Source organism: Halictus rubicundus, chromosome 11 (assembly GCF_050948215.1).
Source record: "Halictus rubicundus isolate RS-2024b chromosome 11, iyHalRubi1_principal, whole genome shotgun sequence".
NCBI classification, from domain to species: Eukaryota; Metazoa; Arthropoda; class Insecta; order Hymenoptera; family Halictidae; genus Halictus; species Halictus rubicundus.
The window spans coordinates 6,259,850-6,286,620 of NC_135159.1; the positions used below are offsets into that span (position 1 = coordinate 6,259,850).

At 37.1% G+C, this 26,771-nt stretch overlaps 3 protein-coding genes across 4 annotated transcripts in view; 1 reads left to right on the top strand and 2 right to left on the bottom strand.

The window, feature by feature from the left end:
- Positions 1 to 98: 98 nt before the first annotated feature.
- On the bottom strand, positions 99 to 7,615 carry LOC143358583 (lipid storage droplets surface-binding protein 1-like). Its single transcript, XM_076795799.1, has 7 exons — positions 7,437 to 7,615; positions 5,237 to 5,381; positions 4,281 to 4,466; positions 3,802 to 3,988; positions 3,076 to 3,233; positions 2,066 to 2,434; positions 99 to 974 (listed from the first exon to the last, which is right to left on the bottom strand). Exons 2-7 carry the CDS (start codon positions 5,363 to 5,365, stop codon positions 762 to 764), a joined length of 1,242 nt encoding a protein of 413 aa, XP_076651914.1. The 5' UTR covers positions 5,366 to 5,381; positions 7,437 to 7,615; the 3' UTR covers positions 99 to 761.
- On the top strand, positions 2,428 to 26,001 carry LOC143358586 (lipid storage droplets surface-binding protein 2-like). Of its 2 annotated transcripts, none has more exons than XM_076795805.1 (4): positions 2,428 to 2,539; positions 23,191 to 23,533; positions 24,260 to 24,461; positions 24,900 to 26,001. In XM_076795805.1, the coding sequence occupies exons 2-4, from the start codon at positions 23,219 to 23,221 to the stop codon at positions 25,154 to 25,156; spliced, it is 774 nt and encodes a 257-aa protein (XP_076651920.1). In that variant the 5' UTR covers positions 2,428 to 2,539; positions 23,191 to 23,218; the 3' UTR covers positions 25,157 to 26,001. The 2 variants fall into 2 exon arrangements, with proteins under 2 accessions (XP_076651920.1, XP_076651918.1); XM_076795803.1 differs by lacking the exon at positions 2,428 to 2,539 and adding an exon at positions 20,655 to 20,770.
- Positions 9,865 to 26,771, bottom strand: part of LOC143358581 (uncharacterized) — a 72,213-nt gene continuing 55,306 nt past the window's right edge. Inside the window, exons 2-7 of the mRNA XM_076795797.1 lie at positions 14,157 to 14,307; positions 12,850 to 13,035; positions 12,373 to 12,559; positions 11,918 to 12,042; positions 10,905 to 11,609; positions 9,865 to 10,072 (exon numbers count right to left, since the gene is read on the bottom strand). Of these exons, the coding sequence (XP_076651912.1) occupies positions 9,986 to 10,072; positions 10,905 to 11,609; positions 11,918 to 12,042; positions 12,373 to 12,559; positions 12,850 to 13,035; positions 14,157 to 14,285 (1,419 nt within the window). The 5' untranslated portion in view covers positions 14,286 to 14,307 and the 3' untranslated portion in view covers positions 9,865 to 9,985. The remainder of the gene's footprint in view (positions 10,073 to 10,904; positions 11,610 to 11,917; positions 12,043 to 12,372; positions 12,560 to 12,849; positions 13,036 to 14,156; positions 14,308 to 26,771) is intronic.

The following is a 26,771-nucleotide window of genomic DNA, read 5'->3' on the forward strand; positions in this document are numbered from 1 at the left end:
ATTAGTGCACGGTGTATAAAAAGTAATGGTCATCCGTCCTAGGGGTGAATCTGCACCTCTGGATCGGTGGACATTTGTCAAAGAAACTTGCCAAAAAATTGTTTATAACGAAGAAAATTGTCGTTAAAGTACTTACAAATTTAATTGATAAAATACAAATTTTTCAGAATCTTCTGTTCATCCGTCGGATCCACAGCACATGTACTCACACGAATACGTCCTAATAATTGTGCTTGTGTTCCAGGCTCAATGTGGATCTATTTTCCACATGAAAAAATTCCAATTTCCAACTTGAAAATTTAAAACATTGCAGTTTTGTGTCATTAACATGCATGTTCAAAAATTTAAAATTGGTTAATGTTGCTACGACTTACAAACAATTTTAAATGAAAATCGTGAAAACATTTTGAACAACACTTGAAGATTTCGACGAAGATTTCAAGGACCTATAGTCTAGGGCCAAGGTCACGAATCTTCATCCACATTCATTCAGAATATCTTCATCTCAGAAACAATTCTTTATCTTGACAATTTCTTATTTCTAATCGTTACTGTATATAAACAAAAGTTAGCGATGACTGCACCGCAAGAACTGAAGAAGACGACGCGATATTTATACAACGTATCGATGATGCAGCAGCTGCATCGTGTACTAATTGAGCAAGAAGGGTACAAAGGCATTAGACGTTCGCAATTGCCGGCGCTTTTTCCAATCGCCATTTTCAAAAACTCGCACGAAGCGTCCATTGACCATGACAGCGTTACTCACGATAATATTCTGTGTCCCTCTCCTGTGATTTTCTCTCCTTCTCTGATGAGTTTCTCTCCTTCTCTGATGAATTTATCTCCCTCTCTGATGATTTTTTCTCCCTCTCTGGCTGTGACACGTGATTATTATGGTTCTGCTGAGGACTCAGGTCTTGCACAGATTTGAAAACATCCGGGTTGCCAGCTATGATCATTGCGATCCTCGTCTGCGGAAGAAACATCAACAATTAACAATTGGCAAAAGGATGTACAGCAACGCCTTGAGTCTTCAAATGTGTAGAAAGTATGTGCATGATATTTATGGAAAATTAACGACACGATCATAACGTGAAAGCGGATTAAATGTATCGGTGAAACGACACTAATTCGCTGGCAGAACTTGTTTGCATTCAATTATCTTTTTATGAATCGTTTACCAACATATTGGAGACATTTTTCTGATTAAAATGAGACCAAATACCACATACTTCGGAGTTTTTTTTATTTGCTTGTTCAATTGACGACTCGGTGGAACCTCGATTATCCGAACTGATGATAACTGAATTCTTCATTATCCGAGTACAACAAGATTCATTGTAGAAGTCAGTAACGATTTGATCCGGTACAGTACCTAGGTAACTGTTCCATTATCCGAACACTCGTGCAAAAGTACCTATCATCGAAAAAAATATAATGTAAGAATCTCAAAAGTAGAAGTTTCAAGCTTTAAAATGAGCCCACACAAAAGGTCCTACGACTTCTTTCCATAAAGTTATAACAGTTCAAATTCCTCGGTTCGGATAATCGAGGTTCCACTGTTTCGTGGATAACATAAGTAACTGTAAACCAAATTGTGTCGTGTTTGGTATCGTTTTAATCAGAAAAGTGTCCCGAGTATGTCAGTGAATGTTTCATAAAAGAGTAGCGCGAAACAAAAAAAGCTTTATCACTGACATAGCATTGTCTCACCGATTAGATGTGTCTAATCCCACATCACGTTACGCTTTTCGACCATCGAGCTTCTGGATCTCTCGAGGAGAAAATCCTGCAGTTATGTAAATGCATTTTTTGCAAATATCGTGCACGTCTCTTTCACGTACATATATCGAGACGTTACTGTAATTGTATAGTGAAATTCGAGAAGGGCTCATCTCGGATTTTCACTTTTACACAAAACTGAAATGTTTAATGTTGCGATAAATCAATTTAATCCGTCAAGTAGTTTCCAAAAAGTTAAGCTTTTTTTAGTCCTTGGACGTTATAGATTTTCGAAGTTGAGCTCTTTTCGAATCTCACTATACAATGAGCGTTCGCGCACCAGGATCTTTTGTATCGTCTCGCTGAGCCACTGTATGGGATTTTTGGCATGATCGGTCGTCGGATCGTTGTTGGCCTCGTCGACGAAAAACTTGATGATACTGTAGACCATGTAGTATCTCAGGGAATTGATCGTCTCGACCCACAAATGGAAAATTTCGAACACGTCATCGTTGAGCTTCAAACTGGCCCTGACGAACGCTACCACGTTGTTCACGGCGTGCACAAACCAGCGGGAAATTTCGCGCAGAAGCAGAACCAACGATTCCTCCACCGTGCTCGGTCGAACCTGGTTCTCTGGCTCCGGCAGGCTCAGAGCTTTCCACATGCTCGTCGCTTGTTGCATCGCCATCATCGGGTCCGTCAACACCTGCAACACGTCTCGTCAACGAGTTTCCCAATTTCTGCCTTCGATCAAAGAAGTTTCCATCGAACAGAAACAGTGACTGTGGAGTTTCGATTCTGCGGAATAAAGGTAGAGTGACCTGTCCACTGAATGTACAGTTGCATGTCCGTTAAAACATCGGTATTCGAAGATTATTTAATTTCTTAATTTATTTCTTTATTAAATAATTTACTTAGTTCTTTATTAAAATAAAGAAATAATTTATTCCATAATTAATTTCTTCATTTAATTATTTAATTTCCAAAGTGCTGTTTCTATACGAAGGTTGTGCCATTGTTAAGATCCGACATTACACGACACTATTCTAACAGTATTTAATGGTCAAAAAAATAATAAATATTTAGTATAATCACAGATTCGCTTAAAAATTGATTGTTCTACGTAAACTCATGAATAAACTGTGAACTTTATGCATTTATAAGAAAACTGAGTAGACTAAATGCAAATCGGTAAAGGCATTTAAAGAAACAGTTGATTCAATCAATCGGGATTTTTGACGATTCATTCTTGTTAATCGAGGGGTTGATTTAGAATTTTAATCGGTTAAGGATGAGCGAAATTGTTGCCGGATTTGTTTTTGTATGGTTGTTATAAAAGTAACCAACCAGCTTTATTACATCCGCAAATGTTTGCCCAAGACGCATCAGGGCACGAGTCTCTGCTATCGTCTGACGTGTCAGTCCTCTTTGCAGTTTTCTAGAGCACCTGACACCGTGTATAACGGTCAACTTAGTTTTGCTTATGTTCTTCGTCGTATTAGGATCTGAAAAATTGGTTGGTTGATCAGCTTTTATCGTCTCACATGATTAACAACGTTCCAAATCCTGGCGACTATATATAAAAACAATTTGCAACATTGAAATTATCACAATCTAAAAACATTAAAAAGAAATTACATTCCAACTTTCTGCAGTATAAGTTCTTTCCTAGTAATTAGGTGAACCAAGTTAAAACTGTTCTAGGACTGTAACGTTCATCGGACAATACAGGATGTCCCAAAAATGTTATATTTTCTTGCAAGGGACGATTCCCAACGCGATTTGAAGTAACTTTTTCCTTACCGAAAATGTTCTCCGCGGCTTTGTTAAGGAGTTGTTAGCGAAAAACACAGACCAATCAGACGGATTCTGACTCGGCCAATGCCAACGCCACGCTCAGCTGTAGCTGCGCTCTGATTGGTCCGTGTTTTCCGTTAATAACTCCTTAACAAAGCTAGGGAGAATATTTTCGCAAAGGAAAAAGTTGCTCCAGATGACCTCAGGGATCACTTCTTTCAAGGAGGTACAACATTTTTGGAATACCCTGTACAATTTTTCACTGCAATCACTTACAATCTACCTCGTCGACGGGATCGGCAGGCAAATAGTGATCGATGCGTTTCTCCAGATTGGTAAGCGCATCGTTCAATCTCTCAGCCGTGGCGTTCGCAACGAAGGATCCAATCTGCGTCATGCTTTCGGCCCGCGTTAGAACGGGCTTGATTTTGCTGGCCATGTAATCCTTCGCGCTGCTGTAAATCTTAACGAGACGCAAAATTAAAATTCACCGCCGAACGTGAAACAGTCTGGTTATTGAGAAACGAGTGACCGACGACCATTCGTTTCTATGCAGCATTTCAATCTCTCACAGCGTGCGCAAACGGGTCGAAATACTGCCCGCGAAAATGTATTTCAATTCTACGAGATCTGGTTCTTTCCACGCTGTGGGAACCAGTTGATAATTGTTTGCACATCCGAGCGGTCATTCGTTTCCCAAGAGTTTGACTAAACGAGCGCAAAAGTGTGCGCGATGCACTCGTTCGCAAACTTACTTGGCTGGGGGGCAGATGCACCGCTGGCACCTTTTCTTCGACCACATCGATGCCTTTGCAAAGCAAGTGGTCGATCGCCGAAATTGGGCCGTTGAAAACGTTGATCGCCGGTGTCGCCAGCGTCGTCGCCACCATAAACGATCGTTCGGCGGTGCCCAAACCCCAGTTCATCAAAGAGTTCGAACGCTGAATTGGATTAGAAATGGCGAAAGTGAATTTTTCGCGGAATTTCGGAAACACGACGGGAGCATGTTGTTCGCATCCAAGGGCGCAATTGTAGGAGAAATATGTGCCGAGCGCTAAAATGGCGCAGGCGAAACGTCCGAGTTCGCGATTGACCGATTAACAGAGTATTCTCCAATCCGATTTCCTGATTTTCAGCTGTGGAATGGATGAGGTTACGAAAATTTCGAAACACTATTGGAACTGGATCTAAAATTATTCATTCAACGTGGAAATTTTTTTGAAGAAATTATACAAAACGACATAGGCAGATCATTGCCACCTTGAAATGGACGTTGTGCTCGGTGGGGCGAACTGATCAATGAGGGTGTTATTTTAATTTGAAGTGCACCAATTGGTATGAATAGTTTACTTTTGTAAGTTAATACAATCGGTGCAAGGTGATAGAATATTATCTTTTGATAACGATTTTCGCATTGCTGTACAGGGTCATCAAAACAGTTCTCCTTAATACTAAACGTACCACAGAAATTACAGAGCTGTTTTCGTTAGAAATTGAATAAATTTTGTTATTCAAGCATACGGTACTATAGAAATTGTGCAAAAATTTAAGTAAGTGTAATCTTGTTATTTTGTCACTATCCGTGTTTTGACGGCGTTGAGTATAAAAACGTTTCCGCGAAAGCAGAGATCAACGAGTGAAACGCGTGGAAGAGCGACGTTGTTCGCGACAATTTCGAACCGTTCGAACATTTTGCATATTCAGATCTTACCTTTATCTTGCTGTACACAATGCCAGCAATCTGTGTGCCATCCTCCACGATGGGAAGCTTCAATATTCTGCTGAGGGACTCGACGTGCGGCAAATCGGAGTGCCGCCGTCTCACAGTCTGCGCCGACATTTAAAAAGTTCTCGCGCTGCGAAAAGTTCAACACATATTTGTGCAAAAAAGCCTCACAATTGGCGGATTTAAATAAATAATACAAATTATCCGAACTGAACTAGCAAACATGACTGCTCGAATATTAGAACAGTTACTCGGTTATACAGGGTGTCCCAAAAATGTTGTACTTCATTGAGAGGGGTTTTTAGTGTCATTTCGAGTAACTTTTTCCTTTGCGAAAATGTTGGCATAGGCCGAGTCGGGATCCGTCTGTTATAGCCACGCTCTGATTGGCCCGTGTTTTTCGTGAATAACTCCTTAACGAAGCCACGGAGAGCATTTTCGCAAAGGAAAAAGTTACTTCAAATCGCCTCGGGCATCGACCCTTTCAATGAAGTACAACATTTCTGGGACACGTTGCATAAACTAGATTCAATTTTTATTCATTTGTACAATATACATTCCATGGAAGAATACACATTTTACCTACATAATATACATTCTAAATGGAAGAAACGCATTTAATTTTGCATGTGTTTGTAAGGGTTCACTTTTTTAGGTGATTTAAGAAAATGTCTGAATAGTCAAGTGCATGCGCACCCTAATTTAATGCGCAGGTCGTGTGATAGGTGCAGACGGAATTAACCGCAGATGCGTAGATAACGCTAACGCGCGATTTTAAATGTAAACACGAGAGAATGATGTAACCATTAGGGGAGCAGAGATTGGAAGCGTAAATCGTAAACTGTAATGGAAATTTCTAACGCGCCGGGGAGATAATTGTTCGATTAGACAGACATAATGATCAGAGTTATTAATACAGCATTGCTGACAACATCATATTAACTAATTGACCGTTCAGATACTACATTAGATACCGTAATATATATAAATGCACAAAATGAATGTATAAATGTACAATAAGTATAAATTGTTTAAAAATACTGTACACTTCCTATTGCATATATCTTTTTGAATAATTTTTTGATCACGTTATACGGGAGTCTATACCGTATCGAAAATAAATATGTTACTACAGTTGCACGACGAGACACACGAATAATTCAGTAATCCTGGAGCATGTTTTCGAAAATTATGAAAAAATTCGCAGTTAATTAGCACAGTTTCCATAAGTACTCATCCAGCAGATAATTGATCGTGAGTAGTCATGCTTTCTGATTTATCGAAACCGGTGAGAAGAATTATTTTTAAGCGATTTTCGCGTATCGTCCGAAGTTCGATTTAGCCATTATTTTCCCGTGACTTAGAAAAATAATAATTATCGCGCTAGTTAGACTGATTTTGTTTTGATCAATGGTTCGAACGCACGATGACCTGGTGTATACATAGTATTACATAGTAAGTATATTATTTTTGCATCAACATTTCCATACCCGGTTGATGACTAATTGCAAACGATTACGGTCAGGTGACTCTTACTATCTTTTGTCGCGATGACATGGACGACTGAATTATCGATTCGGTGTAACAAATTCCAATTCGTCAGCACCAACGTGAACCATAAAAAAAAAATGGTTGAACACCGTGCGCGCGAGCGAACGTTTGAACAATTTAAAGCAGTGCACGTATTGAAAAGATTTAAGGACATCGGTGTATTAGTTTCAGCATAAAAAAATAATCGGATGAGAAATGAAACTGTTATTTGACTCCTGTGTTTTTCAATCAACGAAAATATTTTTTATTTTGCACAAAGATTCGCGGTCTATTTATAACTGGACACTGGTTACAAAAATTCCGTGACAGAGATAAAAGAAGATCGGAGAGGTTCGCGGACGTCCTTCTGCAATTGATAATGCTTAGGCTGCGGATTTTTATGCATTTACAACAAGAATGAAGTAGATGAAGTGACAACATTTAAAGATCCCGAAAGCAGTGTTATATCCACCTTATTAGAATGATTACGAGGTGATATCATGTTTCATTGAACTCCAGCTTTCTTGCAAGCGGAATAATTTTATTTTGAAAAACATATCGAGGAGTTGCAAAAGAACTAAAAGTTTGAGAATTCCAGAACAGAACTGCAATTATTTTTGCAACAACCTAATTTTCGGAGAGGAACCTCGCTCACCACAGTGCTCCTGTAGATGATTGAACGCTGGCTTGGACGCGTGGGTAGTTGTGTGGGTAGATGACTCTAACACGGTGAAATCCTTGGAGGGCAGCGAAATGCACGACTTTATGGACTGTCAGAAATGACCGTCTTTCGCAGAAGAACTGGCAGCCGACTGCATGGCGGGAGCATGAAGCAGTATCTCATCGGCATGACCTATGACACGCCGATAGAGCTCCTGCGGCCATGATAGCTCGCGGAACAAGATTTTTTGCAACGTTGTTGCTTTCTCCCCTGGACCAATATCGTCGATAAAACTGTCTACAAAAACTCGACGGTAGTAATGCTCGACGACGGTCGGTAGAGAACACTATCAACATAGTCGGCGATACTGTTTATTAACTTTTACTTCGAGAGCCCCGGAATTGGGTAAAATGCCATTCCTAGCACTGGGTAGACTATTTTATTCTGAATTGCGTTTACTATTTTCAAAATGAATATTTTCTTCTGTGTAAAAAATGTATTGTTTATTTTATTAGTTGATCTCTATTTGATTTATATTGATTTGTTCATAACGAAAATTTTCGAATAATGCTTCGATCAGGGAAACTAGAAGAAATACACTTCTTCCTGCGAATAATGGACATTGAAAGTGTAAATGGCACTTTTCTTATCTGACGCGAGAATTTATTGGCAAAGATGGTCTTTTTGCCAATATTATTAATTTACGAGCAATGAACACATAGCCGGTGTAATCGGACACTTGTCAGAACGTAAATTTTCCTCTCGTTACGCTTCGTTATTATGCATACATATATCGATCGAAATGGCGGGTGAGAGAGGTCAAAGGAGTATTTCCATTTCAGATATATTGCGTTTAGCGTAATTGTATCCAGGCACGTGAAAAACTGATGAAATCTAGAGTGTGTAATTGTCTTTATTAATGATGTAATTTGGGAATGCGATGCACCAACGTTGCAACGAGGCAACCAACGAACACTGTCGCTGACTTTCTCAGATAGTATCGCGACTGTTCACTTCCGGTTGTCGAGTTTCTTGGCGCAAATCGGATTTTGAACACGAATCACAATGTGAAAATTACGTTAAATTATCGTCATTATTATTAAGAGGTATTCTGGTTCTTCGTTACCACGAAATCGATTTTTTTATTTGCTTTAGGTATAAATGTTGTAGAATGCGTGTACAAAAGGATATGTCTACTTTAACGTGCTAAAGGTGGAAAATATTTTTAAAAATCAGTAGTTTAAAATGCCCCTTCATTTTGTACATGATCAAGATTTTTCATTTAGTTTAGTTCAGACCATAGCCACATTCATCCTGCTTAATGTACAACCTAATTTGTTTGTTTTCGTTCAGCAGAAGTACCGGAATCATGGCAATAATCAACACATGTTTTTCAAAACATACCGTATCAACAAATATACAACTCGTGTAGTTTTGATTATTTATATACGTGTGACGATCACGATTGTGTATATCATACGAAGAACGTCAAACTAATTTGGTGTACGTAGCTACTTATTGTTCTAACGCACAGCATGATATTTGAAGAATTTATATCTTCTCTGTGACAATATCATTTTTCATATTTTAGAAAAGGATACATTGCATTCCATAGAATATTGTAACTATGAAGGCTACTGTCGAAATAAATGCCAGTCCTAACTAACCAAGTCGAGGGACATCAGTTCTACTAGCCTACTAGCATCCAGATAATAAGTACGTATTGAAAATCATCTCGGTTAAACTTTACCCGAGAAAACCAGAAATTATTAACTTTTTTAAAAGTAATTATATTGATTTTAGCGAGAAAATGCCGAAAATCCACGTTTTAATGTTAGGAATTCACTGGTTCAAAAGTTGTGCGTGTTTAAAGTTGAGCGATTTTAAGCATTTTTTACAGGTAAGGGCAATATCTTCTTAACTATTAACTATCTTGTTAACTATCAGTTCACGGTACAAAAGATAGGTCATTTTTTGAAATTTCTGAAACGCCCCCGGCCACAAAAAACACGCACCGTATAAGAAATATCTTTCGAAACCATTTGAATTCCTGTTTAAAAATTTTCATAAAGTGTATAGTTACGTATATATAGTTAAGTGTATAGTGTCATTCGAGATAATCAAGTTAGCCGAAATACCCTGTATGTGACAGCGAACGCGTTAACGAGATCTTCAGCGAGCCAAGTTAACACAGTTTTGAGACCGATTTGAAAAATCAATTGTTTCTAACAGATACTTAACAAATACTTACTTACTTCGAACTCTAGCAAAAACTAATAAATGCAATCGTTCATAAATTTAATTATATTGAATAGAAAGAGGAGGGGACTGCGTCGTGTCGGCATCATTGCAATGGACACAAGACGCCTTCTCATCACCACAAGATATCCTTATCTTATTTCTAATTGTTACAGCATATAATATAGCTTGTTAGTGGTACAAAAGTATTAAACGTTCGCAATCGCCGGCGTTTCTTCAACTTGTCACTGGTGACGACAACGAAAGCAGAAGATAGCACGAACCATCCATTGCCTATGATGTCATTACTCGATGCCATTCTGTTGATGATATTGTCCTTGTATTTGTTTACAAGTAAGCCGTTCTCCAACTAAGGTCTGTGTAATCTTTTTCTGCAAAAGAACCACCAACAATTAGCATTTTATAAACGACACCGTGGAATATCGATTTCGAAACAATGACACCAGCGTATCGGTGAGACAATACTGATTCAGTGAGAACCATTTTTTGTTTTGAACTAGTTTTGCATAAAACCTTTATCTGCATATTCGTGACTCTTTTCTGATTAAAATGATACCAAACACGACGCAATTTGGACCGTATTTACACGTGTAATCCACGATACAGTGGAACCTCGATTATCCGAACTCGAGGAATTTGAACCGTTGTAGCTTCCTGAAGAGAAGTCGGAAGATGTTCTGTGTGGGCTCATTTTAAAGCTTAAAACCTCTACTCTTGACATCCCCATTCGGATAGTCGAGGTCATGTTGGTGTCATTTCAATCCTCAATTTCAAAAATAGGAAGGTTGTGCGAATTAGATCAGTATTGTCTAACCTACATACCTAGGACGTTATTACTAGCCAGAATTTTTCTTGCAAATAATAAATCTTAGAACAAAATGAAGAAAAAGTTTCTTTCATTCATGACCTTGTATGACCTTGAAAGTCATTGTCGCGTATGCGAATAACCATTTTTCTTTTTTGTAATATTTATTATTTGCAGGAAAAACGCTGGCTAATAATAGCACGAACAGCCTGTGCATTCAGACATTACTCTAATCAAATTCGGAGAATGCGCTCGAGTGTTTGTGTCCAACAAGCAATTTTCGCGATGAGCTCTCGCAGAAGGTCGACGGTGGTTATGGCAACGGATTGGGTAGCGAAGGGATCGATTGACTCGCGGAAGCGACCATTAATGGCGTGACTAGGTTAACGTGCACGTACCAGCAGATCGGCTATGTCCGAGTCTTTCTTCGATATCCACTTGATCATAGGATCGCCCGACGGATACACTTTGCGTGGTATATTTAAAATGTTCATAAGAGCTTTCACCAACATGTTCAAGTATGTAAGCCAATTGAAAAATCGTCCAATCGAATAGCGGAGATAATCGTGGATCGTCCATGCTATGTTGTTGACCTTACACGATACGTAAAAGAAGATGCGCTCTAGGAGAATAGCAACTGGCATCAAATGTTTCTTGAAGTTCTTAATGAAACGTTTCGACTGAAGTATCAGCGGGTGGATCTTAGCGTAGATAAGCACTGGGAACATGGAAATTGTGTCAACGATCTCGTTCGCTCTATGGTGGATTATGAAAGTGATTTCCTGCATTCTATGCTGGATTGTGACAACGATCTCGTGCGTTCTATGTTGGATTGTGACAGCTATCTCCTGCCCTCTCTTCTGCATTGTGGAAACCATCTCCTTCACTCTGTTCTCTATTGTGACACTGATCTCCTTCACTCTGTTCTGCATTGTGGCACTGATCTCCTGTGCTCTTTTTTGGACGCGATCTCGTATGTCGTTCAAAAGCAGCACGAACGACTGCTGCAGTGTGTCCGCTATGATTTTGTCTTTTTCCGGGGACATCGTGTGTCGCATCCAATCGCAAAGCTTCTTCAACGCCTCTTCCGGGTCCGTTAGTATCTGCAAAACATCGACTTTCAGAACGGAACTGTTTAATTCGGGTGACAAATACGTACAGTGATTCCTCTATATATGTCGCCAAGGCTTGGGTGATAAACGTCGCGGAATTATCGCCACTGTTATGTGTAAACATATGACGGCTTGTTGACATATATCGAAAATTCACAGTACTTGCAAGCAGTAAGTATCTAATGCAAATTTGGACAGTTACGGTAGAGACCTTCGCGACAGTTAGAATAAATACCGGCATTTTTTAAATCAACGATTAAATCAATGTTTGAAATTGACTTTTGACTTTTGACGTTTACCAGTGTCATAATATCTCCAAAATTCTTCCCCAGATGTATCAGCATTTTCATAATTTTCCTAATACATCTGTCGCTTAGAATAATAGTCCGCGTTGTATTGTTTACGTTCGTGGTCGCGTCAACAGCTGAAAAAGTAGTTTATTGTACATATATATTTATAAATGCGAACAGGTCCGCTTGTCGGTCAGCTAATCTTCAAATAATTAGCTTATGAAAGCATGATTATTGTTCACACTTGTACTATAACATAAGAAACATATTAATTATACAGCGATCATTCAAAGCACAACTTCTTTTACAAATTCTACGATTAGGGTAACAAACATTAGATTAAACTAAAATACTACAAGGTCAAAATGAAGGGGAAGTCAGACGAAGTAGTTACATTTAGATTTGAGAACAAGTTCAACGAATATTTAGCGAATCGAGGTGAGTTTTATGCTGAAATCACTTACTGTCAACTTTATTAGAAGGATCGTCAGGCAAGTAATCATCGATATGTTTCTCTACATTGGTCAAAGCGTCGTTCAATCTCTCAGCCGTGGCGTTCGCAACGATGGATCCTATCTGCGTCATGCTTTCGGCCCCCGACAGAACGGGGATGATTTTGCAGTTCATGTAATCCTTCGCGCTGCTGTACATCTAAACGAGACGCAAAATTAAAATTCACCGCCGAACGTGAAACAGTCTGGTTATTGAGAAACGAGTGGCCGACGACCATTCGTTTCTATGCAGCATTCCAATTTTTCACAGCGTGCGTAAACGGGTCGAAATACTGCCCGCGAAAATGTATTTCAATTCTACAAGATCTGGTTCTTTCCACGCTGTGGGAACCAGTTGATAATTGTTTGCACGTCCGAGCGGTCATTCGTTTCCCAAGAGTTTGACTAAACGCGCGCAAAAGCGCGCGATGCTCTCGTTCGCAAACTTACTTGGCTTGGGGTCAGATGCACCGCTGGCACCTTTTCTTCGACCACATCCATGCCTTTGCAAAGCAAGTGGTCGATCGCCGAAATTGGGCCGTTGAAAACTTTGATCGCCGGTGTCGCCAGCGTCGTCGCCACCATAAACGATCGTTCGGCGGTGCCCAAACCCCAGTTCATCAAATAGTTCGAACGCTGAATTGGTTTAGAAATGGCGAAAGTGAATTTTTCGCGGAATTTCGGAAACACGACGGGAGCATGTTGTTCGCATCCAAGGGCGCAATTGTAGGAGAAATATGTGCCGAGCTCTAAAATGGCGCAGGCGAAACGTCCGAGTTCGCGATTGACCGATTAACAGAGTATTCTCCAATCCGATTCCCTGATTTTCAGCTGTGGAATGGATGAGGTTACGAAAATTTCGAAACACTATTGGAACTGGATCTAAAATTATTCATTCAACGTGGAAATTTTTTTGAGGAAATTATACAAAACGACATAGGCAGATCATTGCCACCTTGAAATGGACGTTGTGCTCGGTGGGGCGAACTGATCAATGAGGGTGTTATTTTAATTTGTAGTGCACCAATTGGAATGAATAGTTTACTTTTGTAACTTAATACAATCGGTGCATGGTGATGGAATATTATCTTTTGATAACGATTTTCGCATTGCTGTACAGGGACATCAAAACAGTTCTCCTTAATACTAAACGTACTACAGGAATTACAGAGCTGTTTTCACTGGACATTATTGAACAAATTCTATCATTCAGGCACACGTTATTATAAAAATTATAAAAATTTAAATAAATTTAATCTTGACGTTTTTAGAAAGCAACATATAGCAGGCAGTTCTAGCGTTCGGTTGCGTTCAAAATGATAATCTTGTTTCCAGTAAGTGGTGAGAAGGGATGCGACAACAATGGATACGGCTGTCTGGGTCTACTTTCACCCAAAGCACAAAAGTCGTCGTTTAATTACACAGTTTCTAAGGATTAATTAAAATGATGTATCTCATTCCAATGAAACCATAAAGTTTCTGATTAAAACGCCCAGAAAGAAAATAATACCTACAAAAACGTGTGTGTAGAAGTATCTCGAAAAATTGGTTAAAAGTGATTCACAAAGAAAGTTATGCATGATCCTAAGCATACTCAGCTATATTGTCGTTAAGAAGAATCACTATCCAAACATTAACAGAACGTAACAGCGTTTTCGCAGGAGTAGAGATCAGCCAGTGAAAGGTGAGGGAAAGCGATGCTGTTTGCAGAAAGATCGAACAGTGCAAAGAATGTGCGTAGCAAGACGCCATCTTACCTTTATTCTGTTGTACACATTGCCGGCAATCTGCGTGCCGTCCTCCACAATGGGCAGCTTTAGTATTCTGCTGATTGACTCAACGTGCAGTAGATCAGGGTGAAACTGATTCACAGTTGATGGCGCCATTTGCAGAATCCTTACTGCTTCACTGGTTTCAAAAACAATATCTTACATGTTATTCGTTTGAAACACAGTTGTAATAATATAACAATATTAATATGACTACAGTGAAACCTTGATCTAAGCGCAACTAGCCTACTCGATCTTACTGTTAGTCGCTTTGCCGCTTCGCTAATCCAACTACAAAAGAACCACTACTAATCCAATTACAAAACTTCCTTATTTTTCATTATCTTTTTATGGGACTTCCGTCATCTTATTTCTGGTATTTTTCTGATTAAAATAATGCACACCACGCGTAATCCGTGTTTACACGCGCTGTCGTTTTCTACGTTCGGCGCGGTCGACGCGGAAATAGTAGCCCTACACGATCTATGTCGGAGCACGGAAAACTGTGCAACGTCTATGTACTCTGCGTTCCCATTACCAACAGTAAATTTTTTCTACAAATTTATCGTTTTGCAATATGGATTGTAGGATATTATTAACAAAAATTTGAATATTTCATTAACCAATTTACTGTTTAGATATTACATTATGTATATTGAAATATGCTACCACAATTCCGCGATAATTTTAATAGTATAAATAATATAAATAATTCAATAATACTTGAACGTGTTTTCCAAAATTTTGGAACCGTTCGGAAGTGAAGAATTATTCTGAAGCGATTTTTGTGCATTGTTCAAAATTTTACCGTCTTTTGATTCAGCCATTATTTTTTTTTCACATAGAATCTATACACTGTCGGTGTCAAACGATAATTAAACTGATTTTAACTTGATTGATCGTAGAAACCCTCGATAACCTGTGTCGACAGTAGATACATTATTTTTGGATCAACTGTTCTATGCTCGCTCGATGACTAATTACAAACGATAACGCTTCGAACGAGTAATCGATTCGGTACAGCAAATTCTAATTCGTCACCAATGTGAATTGTAGTGTCGCAAAAATTGTCGTTCATAGTTCGAAAATTTATAAACATCGTGCACGCACGTTCGTCGATCAAAAGGATCGAGTCGAAGCAAGAAAGTAACAAGATGAGTACGTAAAATTGTAATCTCAGCAGAAGAAAGATAAAAGTACTTTGTTTTTACTGTCTTGAGTGTTGAATCGAAATCAATTAATTTAAAAGAAGTTTTGCTTTTTTATTTCGAAAAATTGGGACGATCTGGACACGAGACCTCTGATAACTCGTTACGATGTTGATTTTAAGAACACTGTTATGATCATAGCTATTTTACAAAATTCATTTTTTAATGGAGAAAAGTTCTTGCCACACAAGGAACCCAATTACTGTGCCTGTATTAATTATTTGATACTTATTTTCAAAGCATAATGAATATTAAAAAAAGGATATTACATTTTTTTCATTAAAATCAGTTAATATATATATGTTATATATCTCTTTTTTAATATTCATTATGCTTTCAAAATAAGTATAACTAATATAGGCACAGTAATTGAGTAAATACGATAAATAATTTCGAGTTAAAATATGAGTTTTGAGGTCAAAATTTTTAAACTCAGCCTGTTTTCGTAGTGAGCAAAAAAGATCCTGCTCTTTGCAAACAAATTTGAAATTAGCGAAAAGATGATTTAATCCTCCACCTTTAATTTCGCATGTGTAACAACATGTTTGATTTTAAACAAAATCCGTGAACCAATTATTATACTATACAAATTGCATAATTACTACGTGAAGAGATGAGAATCGAGATAAATATGTGCGTGACATTTTCGTAACTGCGTATCATGGTCCACGATATTTGAAGACGATATAGTGTACACTGGTCGAAAGGTCACGGTGATTGAAAAATCCGTCACACTGTTTTATATTTTGTCGTCCAAGTGAGCTACGGTGTTCCTAAATCCTCAATGCGTTCGGAAACAACCGTTTGACATCGGACACGCGCGACTCTCGTTTCTCCGATTGAGGCCCGTTTTCGAAACGAAAAATTAAGCAGCTGGAAGCATTATCTCCGGGGAGAATAACGTCAGTATTTCTCGAAAAATATTAGATTGTCCCGAAAGTTTCTTTCGCAATGTGTACGCTCAGTATTGTTAAATAACACCAGCATATGCAAACAACGTGATCATGTGTTCGTTAACGTTTTATTACTTCCTTTCACACAGCCACGCAGTTTAGATTGAATTTGCATTATGTACATTAAGCGAGCCTGAAAACATCAATACATTAAACAATTTTGTTTTTCCAGTACAAAAAGATAATTCAGTATAAAGTGGAAATGATGTTTTCAACATATCTTAAGGTAGTAGCGCCTTAGATTCTGTAAGCGGTAGCGCCGCCATTTACAATGGAAAAGATAAAAAAAATTCGTTAACAGTTCAGTATTGTACTGAAAAAAATTATCTTAAACCCGTTACTGTCGCCATACCCGTCAACCCTCGAATGGCGGACCGTTCTTGCAACTGTTCGGTTAATTTAATCGCCAGCAGTCTGCCGTATCAAAATGTCGATTTTGATACTCTGAGTTAAACTCGGTCAGGCTTCGCCATCGAAAACGGAACGAATTTTTCGGACAAATTAATCAAATCTCCCGCCTTTGAGTCGAAAAGGCGTCAAAGGGTGGTGGTAAATGATACTTTTATCTTTTCTAGTTCGATTTTGTGCTTCTGTTGATTGAGTGAACGTTTACCTGGGCGTGTGGATGGTTGTATGGGGTTGCCGACGACAAGATGGAGTGTCAGAGAAGTTGGTGTTTTGCAGGAGAACCAGCAGCTGACTGCAAGCCGAGGGCTGCCAAGTGAATCTCTTTTATGTGACCTATGACACGCCGATAGGAGGGCGGCTGCTTTCCACCTCGCAGTGTTCACACTTTGGCGCGAATTGAAAAATATCTGCAGAGATTAACGCATTTCAGACGTCCCCTCGACCATTCTCGAACGGTGTTACCGCACTGGTAGCTTAATATTAAACTATTATTTGTCACCTTAATCGGACGAGTCCAAGAGATACTCGAAGAATTCAAACTGTCCAACCGTTTCCATCAAAGCACAAGACGCCTTCGACGTTGACGATTCGCGTTTATTCAACGTGCACCACCTCGGAAAGTAACAAAATGGAACGTAGCCTGCAGACTTTTATTCGGTTAGATGTTGCGAACAATGTAATCGGTCTGTAATGATGTTACAGCAGCCGCGCCAAGAACTTATATGGAGCTATCGAAGATCCATTGCCTATATATTAATTATTTTAAAAGATATCCGCCGAACACCATTATCAGCGAATGTTTTTTTAATTTATCGCCGTTACAGCCTCCTATTGGGTGAATACTGTACGGAAACGCTCCACTTCTTTTTTCTTGTTTCTTTTTTTCAACAGCTTGTTAACACGAACTGCGCGATAAAAACAAGGCACTAACAGAAACATGTCGATGTTTGTTGGCAAGATTCATTCGCCCCGAAGCGATCAAAACATTTTGAATCCTCGGAATTGTGCCTATCTCATTTCACTTCATTTATTGTTGCTACACGAAGTCACATGACGATCAGTTGGATTCGTCTTGACCTTGGTTTGTCACGTGACAGTAATAAAGGTTTAGCTTAGCCATTAAAATCGCCGAGTATTAATAAAACGGAAAAGGTACACTGAAAATTGTGGAAAACTGTCGTTTCCACTATTTCTAATCGTTTATAACAAATTCATTAGCAAATTGATCCATTAACCAATTTATTTCAACGAAATTTGCGGCGTACATCTTTCAGTATACATATGCCATTGAAATCAGGAGCGCCATTTTTTTTGTCGGAAAGTATGCTTATCGGTATTACAGGTTTCACTGCAGACCGCTGTTATTTTTGCGCGGGATACAATGTATGTAGAATGAGATAAAATGCATCCGGTGCATTCGCATTACATGCTCCCAATGGAAAAATTATGTCAGTGCATTCATCGTTTGAGTATTGAACCATAAAGTGCATCTGTACTTGACTGTTTTTCGAACAAATTTTCCTTAAAAACGAAGCCTCTACGAAATTTCATTATCCTTGATTTTCGTCTTATTTTGGGCCGCTTTGTTCGACTGATTTTCAAATACATACATTTTTCTCGAGAACGATTTGTCTGAATTTGAGCCATCGAATCAGCCAGACCTCGTTGCACGATTTCGGATCACCCTGTATATAGGTTCTAAACTTATAGTGGTGGGGATTAGGAACCGTAAGGGCCGTAGTGAGGTCAGAGTTTGAGGATGACCTAGGGTAAGGTTCGACTGTGATGCGGCAGGAACAGAGGTCGTGGATGAGACAGAGTTTGTGCATGAGTAAGTCAAAAGGGATATCATTGATTTTTGGGAGACTTTGCAATGTTTGAATTGTTCGATGTTTGAAATCGTGGTCAAAATCTCAAATCGCACTTCAATGCAAAAATTGGTATATTGGTTTTTGGGGCCACTAATTACGAGTCTGAACTTAAAGAAAACAAAATAGCGAATCCAATATGGCGGACATGTACAGCGAATTCTCGATATATGTTAACAACGCGGGTCTTGATGTCGTTTATCATCCAGGAGTCTGCGCCAAACTTAAAAAAGGACAGGCTCTTGGTCCCTCACGGGGTATACCCTGCAGGAGTGGGGATAATTCCGCGACATTTATCGGCCATGCCTCGGCGACATATATAGAGAGAATTCACTGTACACTGAAAATTGATATAGGGTCTTTAGGGCTGCTGATTACGAATCTGAACTTAAAATTTTAGAAAATGAAATGGCGAATCCAAATGGCGGACATGTTAAGGTAGGTTACATCATGTTAAGGTTTTTGAGGCCGCTTTCCTCCTCGCGAGCATCGGCCCCGACTACTATGCTGACGCGCTCGAGCTACGTCTTCGCATGCTAATACTACTCATTTAGGACTATCGTTCGAACAGTAGTATAGGACGGCATATTTCTTCTTTACGGCCCGAGTGATTCGGTGCTCATAAACACTCAGTTGTCTAGACCTGGGTTAACGTGTTTAGACTTATTCAGATGAATGTCCTTGACAACGTATGCATGTGAAGTTTAAAAGTCATCGAATCTGTTGCTCGTAACGTCGCAGTTATAGTTATTGTTGTCAGGAATTAAGGAGTATACTCCTTAACGTAAACTTTCTGCTTGTTTGTTTCTTTAAACCTGATCATGTTGTTCTGTGGCCGTTTTTTCTGTTGCCAATAATAAGTTTAATAAGTGTAATAAGTAGTTTACTAGTCACAGTATTTTATTCCCAACTCAATTTTACACCAATCCAAAATGCTAACAAATAGTACATCTAATATTTCGATTAAAAATTCCTTCTGTAAAAAATTTTTAGTTTTTGGATATGTTACAAATCTCAACCTTTTGCACAACTTTTTGCTTTGCATGTCAGTGGCGGTCTCGTTCAGTTTCCGAGATATCCGCGAAAAACTGTCGGTACCATTACAGTGAATTCTGTTTGTACTTGTACGTCTGTGGCAGCGCACGCATTAGTATTGGTGGCCGCTTATCTTCTTCTTAGACACGAAGATCGAGTGAGCTTAAAGGTCCCGTGCACAACAGCGTATGTCCGAATGCAAGAAATGTCTGTCAATATGATTTCACGCAAGCGTTCCCAGCCGCACGGCGTTGACCTGATTAAAAATCTCGATCCGAACCAATACACTTGGAATTTAGTTGCAAGTACACTGCGAATTTTATGCGTTTATAGTAAAAATGAGTAGGTGCATTTCAAAACAGTGGACACATTGAAATGATTTAAGTACACCAACGTATTATTTTCAACTTGCTAAAATGATTAAAAACAGAAACGGACAATTTTTATTTTTCATAAAAATCCACAGTTACACTTGTGCATAAAACCTCTAAGCTCATTCTATACTTGTAGCTGGCGACCGGCCACCAATACCAATGCGATGTCACAGACGTACAAGTACAAGCACAATTCGCTAGTAGTGGTATCAATAGTTTTCGCGAATATTTCGAAAACTAAGCGAAACCACCGCTGAGATACGAAGGATAAAGTTGTTCGAAATATCGATTTTCACGACATATTTAAAAATCATCGAAATCGACAGCTCTAGTGTCATTAAATATCGATTTTCTCGAAATGCTACGTCAGACCTCTCTCCCCTCCCCCTCTCCACCCATTAAAGTTTACTTTTGGACCAGTGCATCATAGTCTGTAAAAGTCGTCTAGGCTTAATCTGTACGATCTATTTTGTTACGGTATGGATCTATGGATCGGTGTGATAAGACAGCGCGCGATTCTTGAGTCAGCCGATAACGTAGTTAGCCTAAACGGACTTTGGATCCCATGGCACATGTTCGAACACACCGGATGCCGTGCTGTCGATGAATCCCTATTGGCCAATTCCAAGCACAGCGCACAGACGTTAGGTTATAAGTATGGGGATAGCACTCGGCGAGCCGCATTTGTGCTCGTGTTTCATTTGTGGCGAACCCTGCGCGATTCAGTGACTGAACCGGCCGGATAAAAACAAAAACGTAAGTGAACTTTATATAGAGCCTCTATTATTTCTCGTTGATCTTAATAATCGCTCTATAATAACAAAACAGATCGAAAAATTTAGAATTTTATAATTTTCCATAGGACAACACTATAATCTTCTACGAGGAAACGTATTATATAGATTTCTAAAGAATAGGGCGAAAGGGTTTTTGTTAAGATATAGTACCGAATGCGACTTACAGATTACAAAAGTAATCGACCACCTAGGGTACTAAATGAGTTTTGCATAGATTTGTAACTTTTCAAGGTAACGATCTGATGAAATCAATTTTTTTTATCAATAATTGTTAGTTTATTTAGCTATGGTTTATACATTAAATAAATTAATTTCTTTTATCATTACATATAAAATAAATTAGTTTATCTTACTACAGCTTATACATGAAATAAAATAAATTAGTTTACATTACGACAGATTATACATGAAATAAAATATATTAGTTTATTGTATTACAGCTTACACAAGAAATAAAATAAATTAGTTGATCTTACTATTGCTCATGCATGAAATAAAATAAATTAGTTCAATTGGTTGGAGTTTGTTATATAAAATCAACTACTTTCATTCGAAATAGATTTCGATCTTCCTTTCTAATAGTAAATTCATTTTAATACGTAAGATCAATGAAATACTTTGATCACCAGTCGTACTGTATCTACTGTAATAATTGAATTTAAGTAACGGCTTCTTGCAAAAATATGTATACAATTTCGGTAATGATAAACTGAAAATTTTGATCTGCCTGATGGATCTAGGGATCAATCGAACACAAACATTACCATGTAAACATTGTACAGAGGTAGTTCAAGGCCTGGATTTACCTTGGCATAAACACAGTCGGTGACAAAAGTCCATGTACGACTTTGGCTACTGTAACTGTAGCTGTACAAATTTTAATCGTTTTATAAGCATACAATATTGTACATTTGTTTATAAATAAACAAATTCAAGTGGAGCTATGATGCAATAGTTATACATTAGTCATAATGAATATTTTTTAACATTAAACAGTCTACCACAAAAGTGCGCATGTATCGACGAAATTTAAAAAAATTAATAATTTGTATTTATTTAGGAAAATAAAATATTATCGATATTGAGTAACGTTTCGATTACAATTAAACGCATGCTGAAATGCTTACTATTTTTACTTAGTATTTCATATAAACATTATATTATTAACAGAAAAATTAATAATTAACTGTATATTAAGATAAATTGATGGATAACAAATACATCTATTTTTACAAATACATCAATCAGATATATAAAATTGAAAAATTCGAATAATAACAAAGAGTCAAAACGTGTTATTTCGAGTTCCTCGAGAATGAAATAGAAATCTGTCGCTCGGTTAATTTTATGTAACATTGTACCCTCGTTAATACTACTTTTTCTCGTAGACATTCATTTCGTAATTAGCATGTTTGTTTGCGCGTCTGAGCGTATCTTTCCGCGAGAAATCGGGAATACGGGGATCGGATGGTCGTTCAATTTATTTGTAAAAGGACAGGCGTTCGAGAAAGTTGTTTTGTATCGAAACAGCACGGCAACAGCTTTCAGTTTCAAACGCGCGAACCGTTGTTTCCTCTCTGTCAGTACTTCGCGCGGCGCCTTGTCTGAGATTATAATTTTAGCGAAAGCCGTGAAAGTTAGGTGTCTGTAGTATCTACAGTGCCTATGTTGGAGTGATATCCGTGTATCTTATATCCTTGAAGTCCATTGACCCTAGCGATATCACCGACGCAGATGTTTCTTTCGATTCTCGTTCGCTTTACAATAATAACTAACAATAATAACGTCAATCAAAACCGCTTTTAATTTCATATTAACTTTCATGAATTAAAATTTTCAACAGCACTAGCTGCATCTTCGTGGAAAGAGAGGCAGAAAATGTGGAAGGAAGTTTTTTCGTTGAAAAATTCGTTTTTAAGTAAATTCAGTTCCAAAAATTGCGGCGTTAAAAAAAATTGCTAACACGATGTTCCTAAAAACTGAGTGTTGGATGGAGAAAGTTTACCTCGCAATTTTTATCTGTTCCATCCATTCGTTTAGGTTTCGCCAAAAATCGAGTGAAAAAAATTTGTGAAATTTCCAAAAAAATCTCGAATTTCATTTTTTCCATACTGATCCTCGGATGAAAACATTTTACGACTGTCCATTTTTTCATGAAAAATAGCAGCATGATCGTTTCACTCGCCGTTCCCTACCTTGCTGCTTACGTAATGAATTTTTGAACTCGATTTTCTCGAAAATAAAAATTGCCATGAAAAAATTGCATTCCACACTTTCTAGCTATGTTTACACGGAGAATAAGATGAGTGATGCTTGACAAACATTTGTAAGGCATTGAAATTGTTGATGATAATTGATTATTATTACTTTTTTTTCTAGATTCTTAAACCGTGTGATATTTTGCAAAATGACAGCCGAGGTCGCACAGATGCCTCATTTGGAGATCGTCTCCCGTTTTTTGGAGCTCCCAGTGGTGGAAAGCGCGCTTTCTATATCTGCTGTGCAGTATTCCCGCGTGAAAAATAGCAACCAACTATTTCATTGGATTCTAACCACCGCGGAAGCGTCTTTGAGCACCGCGACGAACAAAGCGGTGGTTCCCATAGCGGCGCCCATCGCTAAGAAACTCGAGAACCCTATACACTTTGTTGACCACACGTTGTGCCTTGGTCTTGACAAAATCGAAGAAAAGGTGCCGTTGGTCAGTGAGACACCTGAGCAGGTCAGGAATATGACATTTTTACCGTTACCATTTTACAGCAATATTCTGCCATCATCTTCGAACATTATAAATATTTGTCGATATTTTATTTATAATTATTTCCAAATTTTAATTCATTTATTTCCCATGGCTCCTTTGATATTCTGTTTGTGTAAAAACATTAACTAAAATTATTTATAACAAATTATTAGCCCTCATACGTTTCTCAATAATTCCATACAAGATTTCCGATTAATATTCATTCATATCCAGCTTACACTTTAGTTCAGTCAATAAGGTTTTATTTATAATTTCATATTTTTAGCAATTGCATCAACTTCGAACATAATCACATAAAGAATTAATAAATTTTATATCATCCAACACAGATAATGAGTGAATCTTCACCGTTCTGTTTTTAGTTATGCATAAAAGTAAAAATCACTCGTAATGGATATAAAAGCAATTTTTTAAATTTCACTTTCATTTATTATATTCGCAATATTACGTCTTTGTTGAATTATCAGTCAGAGATAAAATAGATCACGGCAAATGGGATGAATTTTTTGAATTTGAAATTCACTTATTAATATAAATTTTATTTATTGTATTTCTATTGAACAAATTCGATTTACTGTTGAATGTTGCTTCTTTTTTTACTATTTATAAAAGCAAGAGTAAATTGCGATGAATGAAATTGATTTTGGAATCTTTATTTATTAGCGTTAATTCTGTTTATCGCTATAGATCCTGGAAAACGCATATATGTTGGCAGTGCAAACTGTTCAACAAGCCTCCAATTTGAAGGACATTAGCTGGAACAAGGCGAATCAAATCTTAGCAACGCATTATGGCAGCGCAGCTGTCAAGGGTTTGGACAACACAGCTGTTGTTGTCGACAAGCTAATTGATAAATATTTTCCTGCGACCGGTGATGAACAGTCGATCGGTACGTTAAGTCTTAATTTCTTGATTAGCATTGTTTCATCACTTTTTAAACAATTTTCCAAATACCTAAAACTTTATTCGCTAATAAAAACTTTGAACTCACATAAGAAATATAAATATTGCAAAGTTTGTACATTTCTTTGCAAAATGTTTACAATTCCCTACTTTTTCATTACAACTTTACAACTTAACTATACAATACAACAAAACGAAATTTTATTATTATCACGTAAAGGTTCTTAAAATTTTTTAAAAAATAAAAGAAACGTATTTAAATTATATATTAAAACACTGTTTTCAGAAATTTTATTTCGACGTTGAAAAAGTGTTGAACATTTTCTACATTTAAATAATGTTTTTTAAATTCGTAACTGAGATATTTAAGTTGCTTATGTTATCGTGACGTAATAAAAAAATTTAATATCATTATTTATTTTAGTGATTAAATCCGCGGAAGAGGACCAACTGTTGCACACTTTGCAGACAGTGGGACATTTGTCGAACAAGGCAGCGAGACGCGTATACGCAAACATAATGCGCCACGTGAACACTATCAAAACGGAGAACATAAAGGCTTATATCGGATCTGTGCTTCAGTTTTTGCAACTCACGCGGTATCTACACTCGATAAACGAGAAACAGCAGGCTTCCTCGTCGAAAGAGAATGCCACAAATGAGGAGAAAAAGGAAAATTAATTTTCCGGTATTAGTTTTCTTGGGAAAAGTTATTTTTTGCTCGGGAAAATGTATGTTGACTATTGCTAGTTCCAAACTTACTGTTTAAGCACGTTGTGTGTTACTACGTGTACAGTTTCCAACTTAGTTTGCTGCTTTGGGATTGGCCTACGGCACAATTTTGAGTCTTCGAATTTATGTTGTATTGCCTGTTGCACAGTTGCAATTTTTGTGATCTATGCCTACATTTTTACAATTTTATTTTTGATATAATTAGGCTAGATCTTTCATGGTGGCACTACAGAAGCTTCTAGGAAAATTAAATAATTAATTAATAATTAATTAATTAATCTATCGAGAAGTGAAGTTCAGTTGCAATTTTTGGCTAACTGTTTCCTAGCGAAAAGTAGCTGCGTTTATTTTCAATCGAACATTTATGCAAAATTTTTCCGAAACTTAAGTTGTTTTGCACTTATTGCAAAAATGGATAAAAGAAATTGCAATTCACACCCAGAAATATAAACAATCCATTAATTGTTGCGTTTAATCATCGAAATTTGAAAATGGAATATTTTGGCACGCGAAAGATGTCGACAGACGAAGATTCGTTTCAGAGAAATTATTACTATGCACCCAATTGTATAGGCTAGCTAGATGATGGTAACACACTCTCATAAACATCTGTATTTCTAATGATAATTACTTTTTTATGAAATCGTTTAAATAACAAACATACAATAGTATTTATATTAACATATCTATTGTGCATTCATCACGTGTACATAACATGAAACTGTACATTACTTTTGTAATGTTTTTATATTTACTATATACGTAAATAAAGTATAATTATGTTTCTTAACAAACTTATTTTTTTATTTGTATTCATTTATTATTGTAGTTGTTTGCAGTTCTTCAAATGAAATAAGGAAAGTGAGGAAATAGGTCGATATAATCGTTGTTAATAAAGTTAATATATTGTCCATTGACAAATGTAGAAATTGATTAGTGGATTATTTTTAAATAGTTCTACGTAGAATTCAGTGTAATAAATTAGTTTAAATTACTCGTACGATATACAATAATTTTTCTTGCATCTTTTATATTACATTTTACTTTTAAACTACAGTCTAAAATAAATATTAGGTTATCAGATAATCTATTAACAAAATCTCTATTTTCATAAATTATTTCATAAAAATTAGGATTGAGAAAAAATTGTCTTCATACATTATAACTTTCTACAATAATTATAAAATAGAAATAATATTAATTTTCAGTTCTAGAAACACAATGAACAAATAATAAATTAATGCAATAGAGTAGATATATACATTAACAAATAATAAATTTAAAATAATACATTCTTTTAAATAATATAACAAATTTCTATTTTCGTTAATTTCCTCATAAAGTAAAGAAAAAATTGTTAATTTCACTGATTATTTAATTCTATACTCTAAAAACGAAATTAAAATAATACTAATTATTTCTTTCTTCAAAAAGAAAATATTACCTATTTTCTTTATTTCTAATAAAACTTATTCTGCTTATTTCTTGTTCTTATATCTGCAATTTACTAATTACTACTTTTATTAATATGCAGTTAAAAAATGTTGCATCAGAATTGCAGAAG

Bases quoted from the DNA above. Each gene is read 5' to 3' on its own strand.
- LOC143358583 (XM_076795799.1), bottom strand. From the start codon at position 5,365: ATGTCGGCGCAGACTGTGAGACGGCGGCACTCCGATTTGCCGCACGTC. The intron at 4,467-5,236 runs GTAAGATCTGAA...AATCCAATTCAG, and splicing joins TTGTGTACAGCAAGATAAAG to CGTTCGAACTCTTTGATGAA. The intron at 2,435-3,075 runs GTTGGTTACTTT...GACGTGTTGCAG, and splicing joins TTGCGGATGTAATAAAGCTG to GTGTTGACGGACCCGATGAT.
- LOC143358586 (XM_076795805.1), top strand. From the start codon at position 23,219: ATGACAGCCGAGGTCGCACAGATGCCTCATTTGGAGATCGTCTCCCGT. The intron at 23,534-24,259 runs GTCAGGAATATG...TTATCGCTATAG, and splicing joins TCAGTGAGACACCTGAGCAG to ATCCTGGAAAACGCATATAT. The intron at 24,462-24,899 runs GTACGTTAAGTC...TATTTATTTTAG, and splicing joins CGGTGATGAACAGTCGATCG to TGATTAAATCCGCGGAAGAG.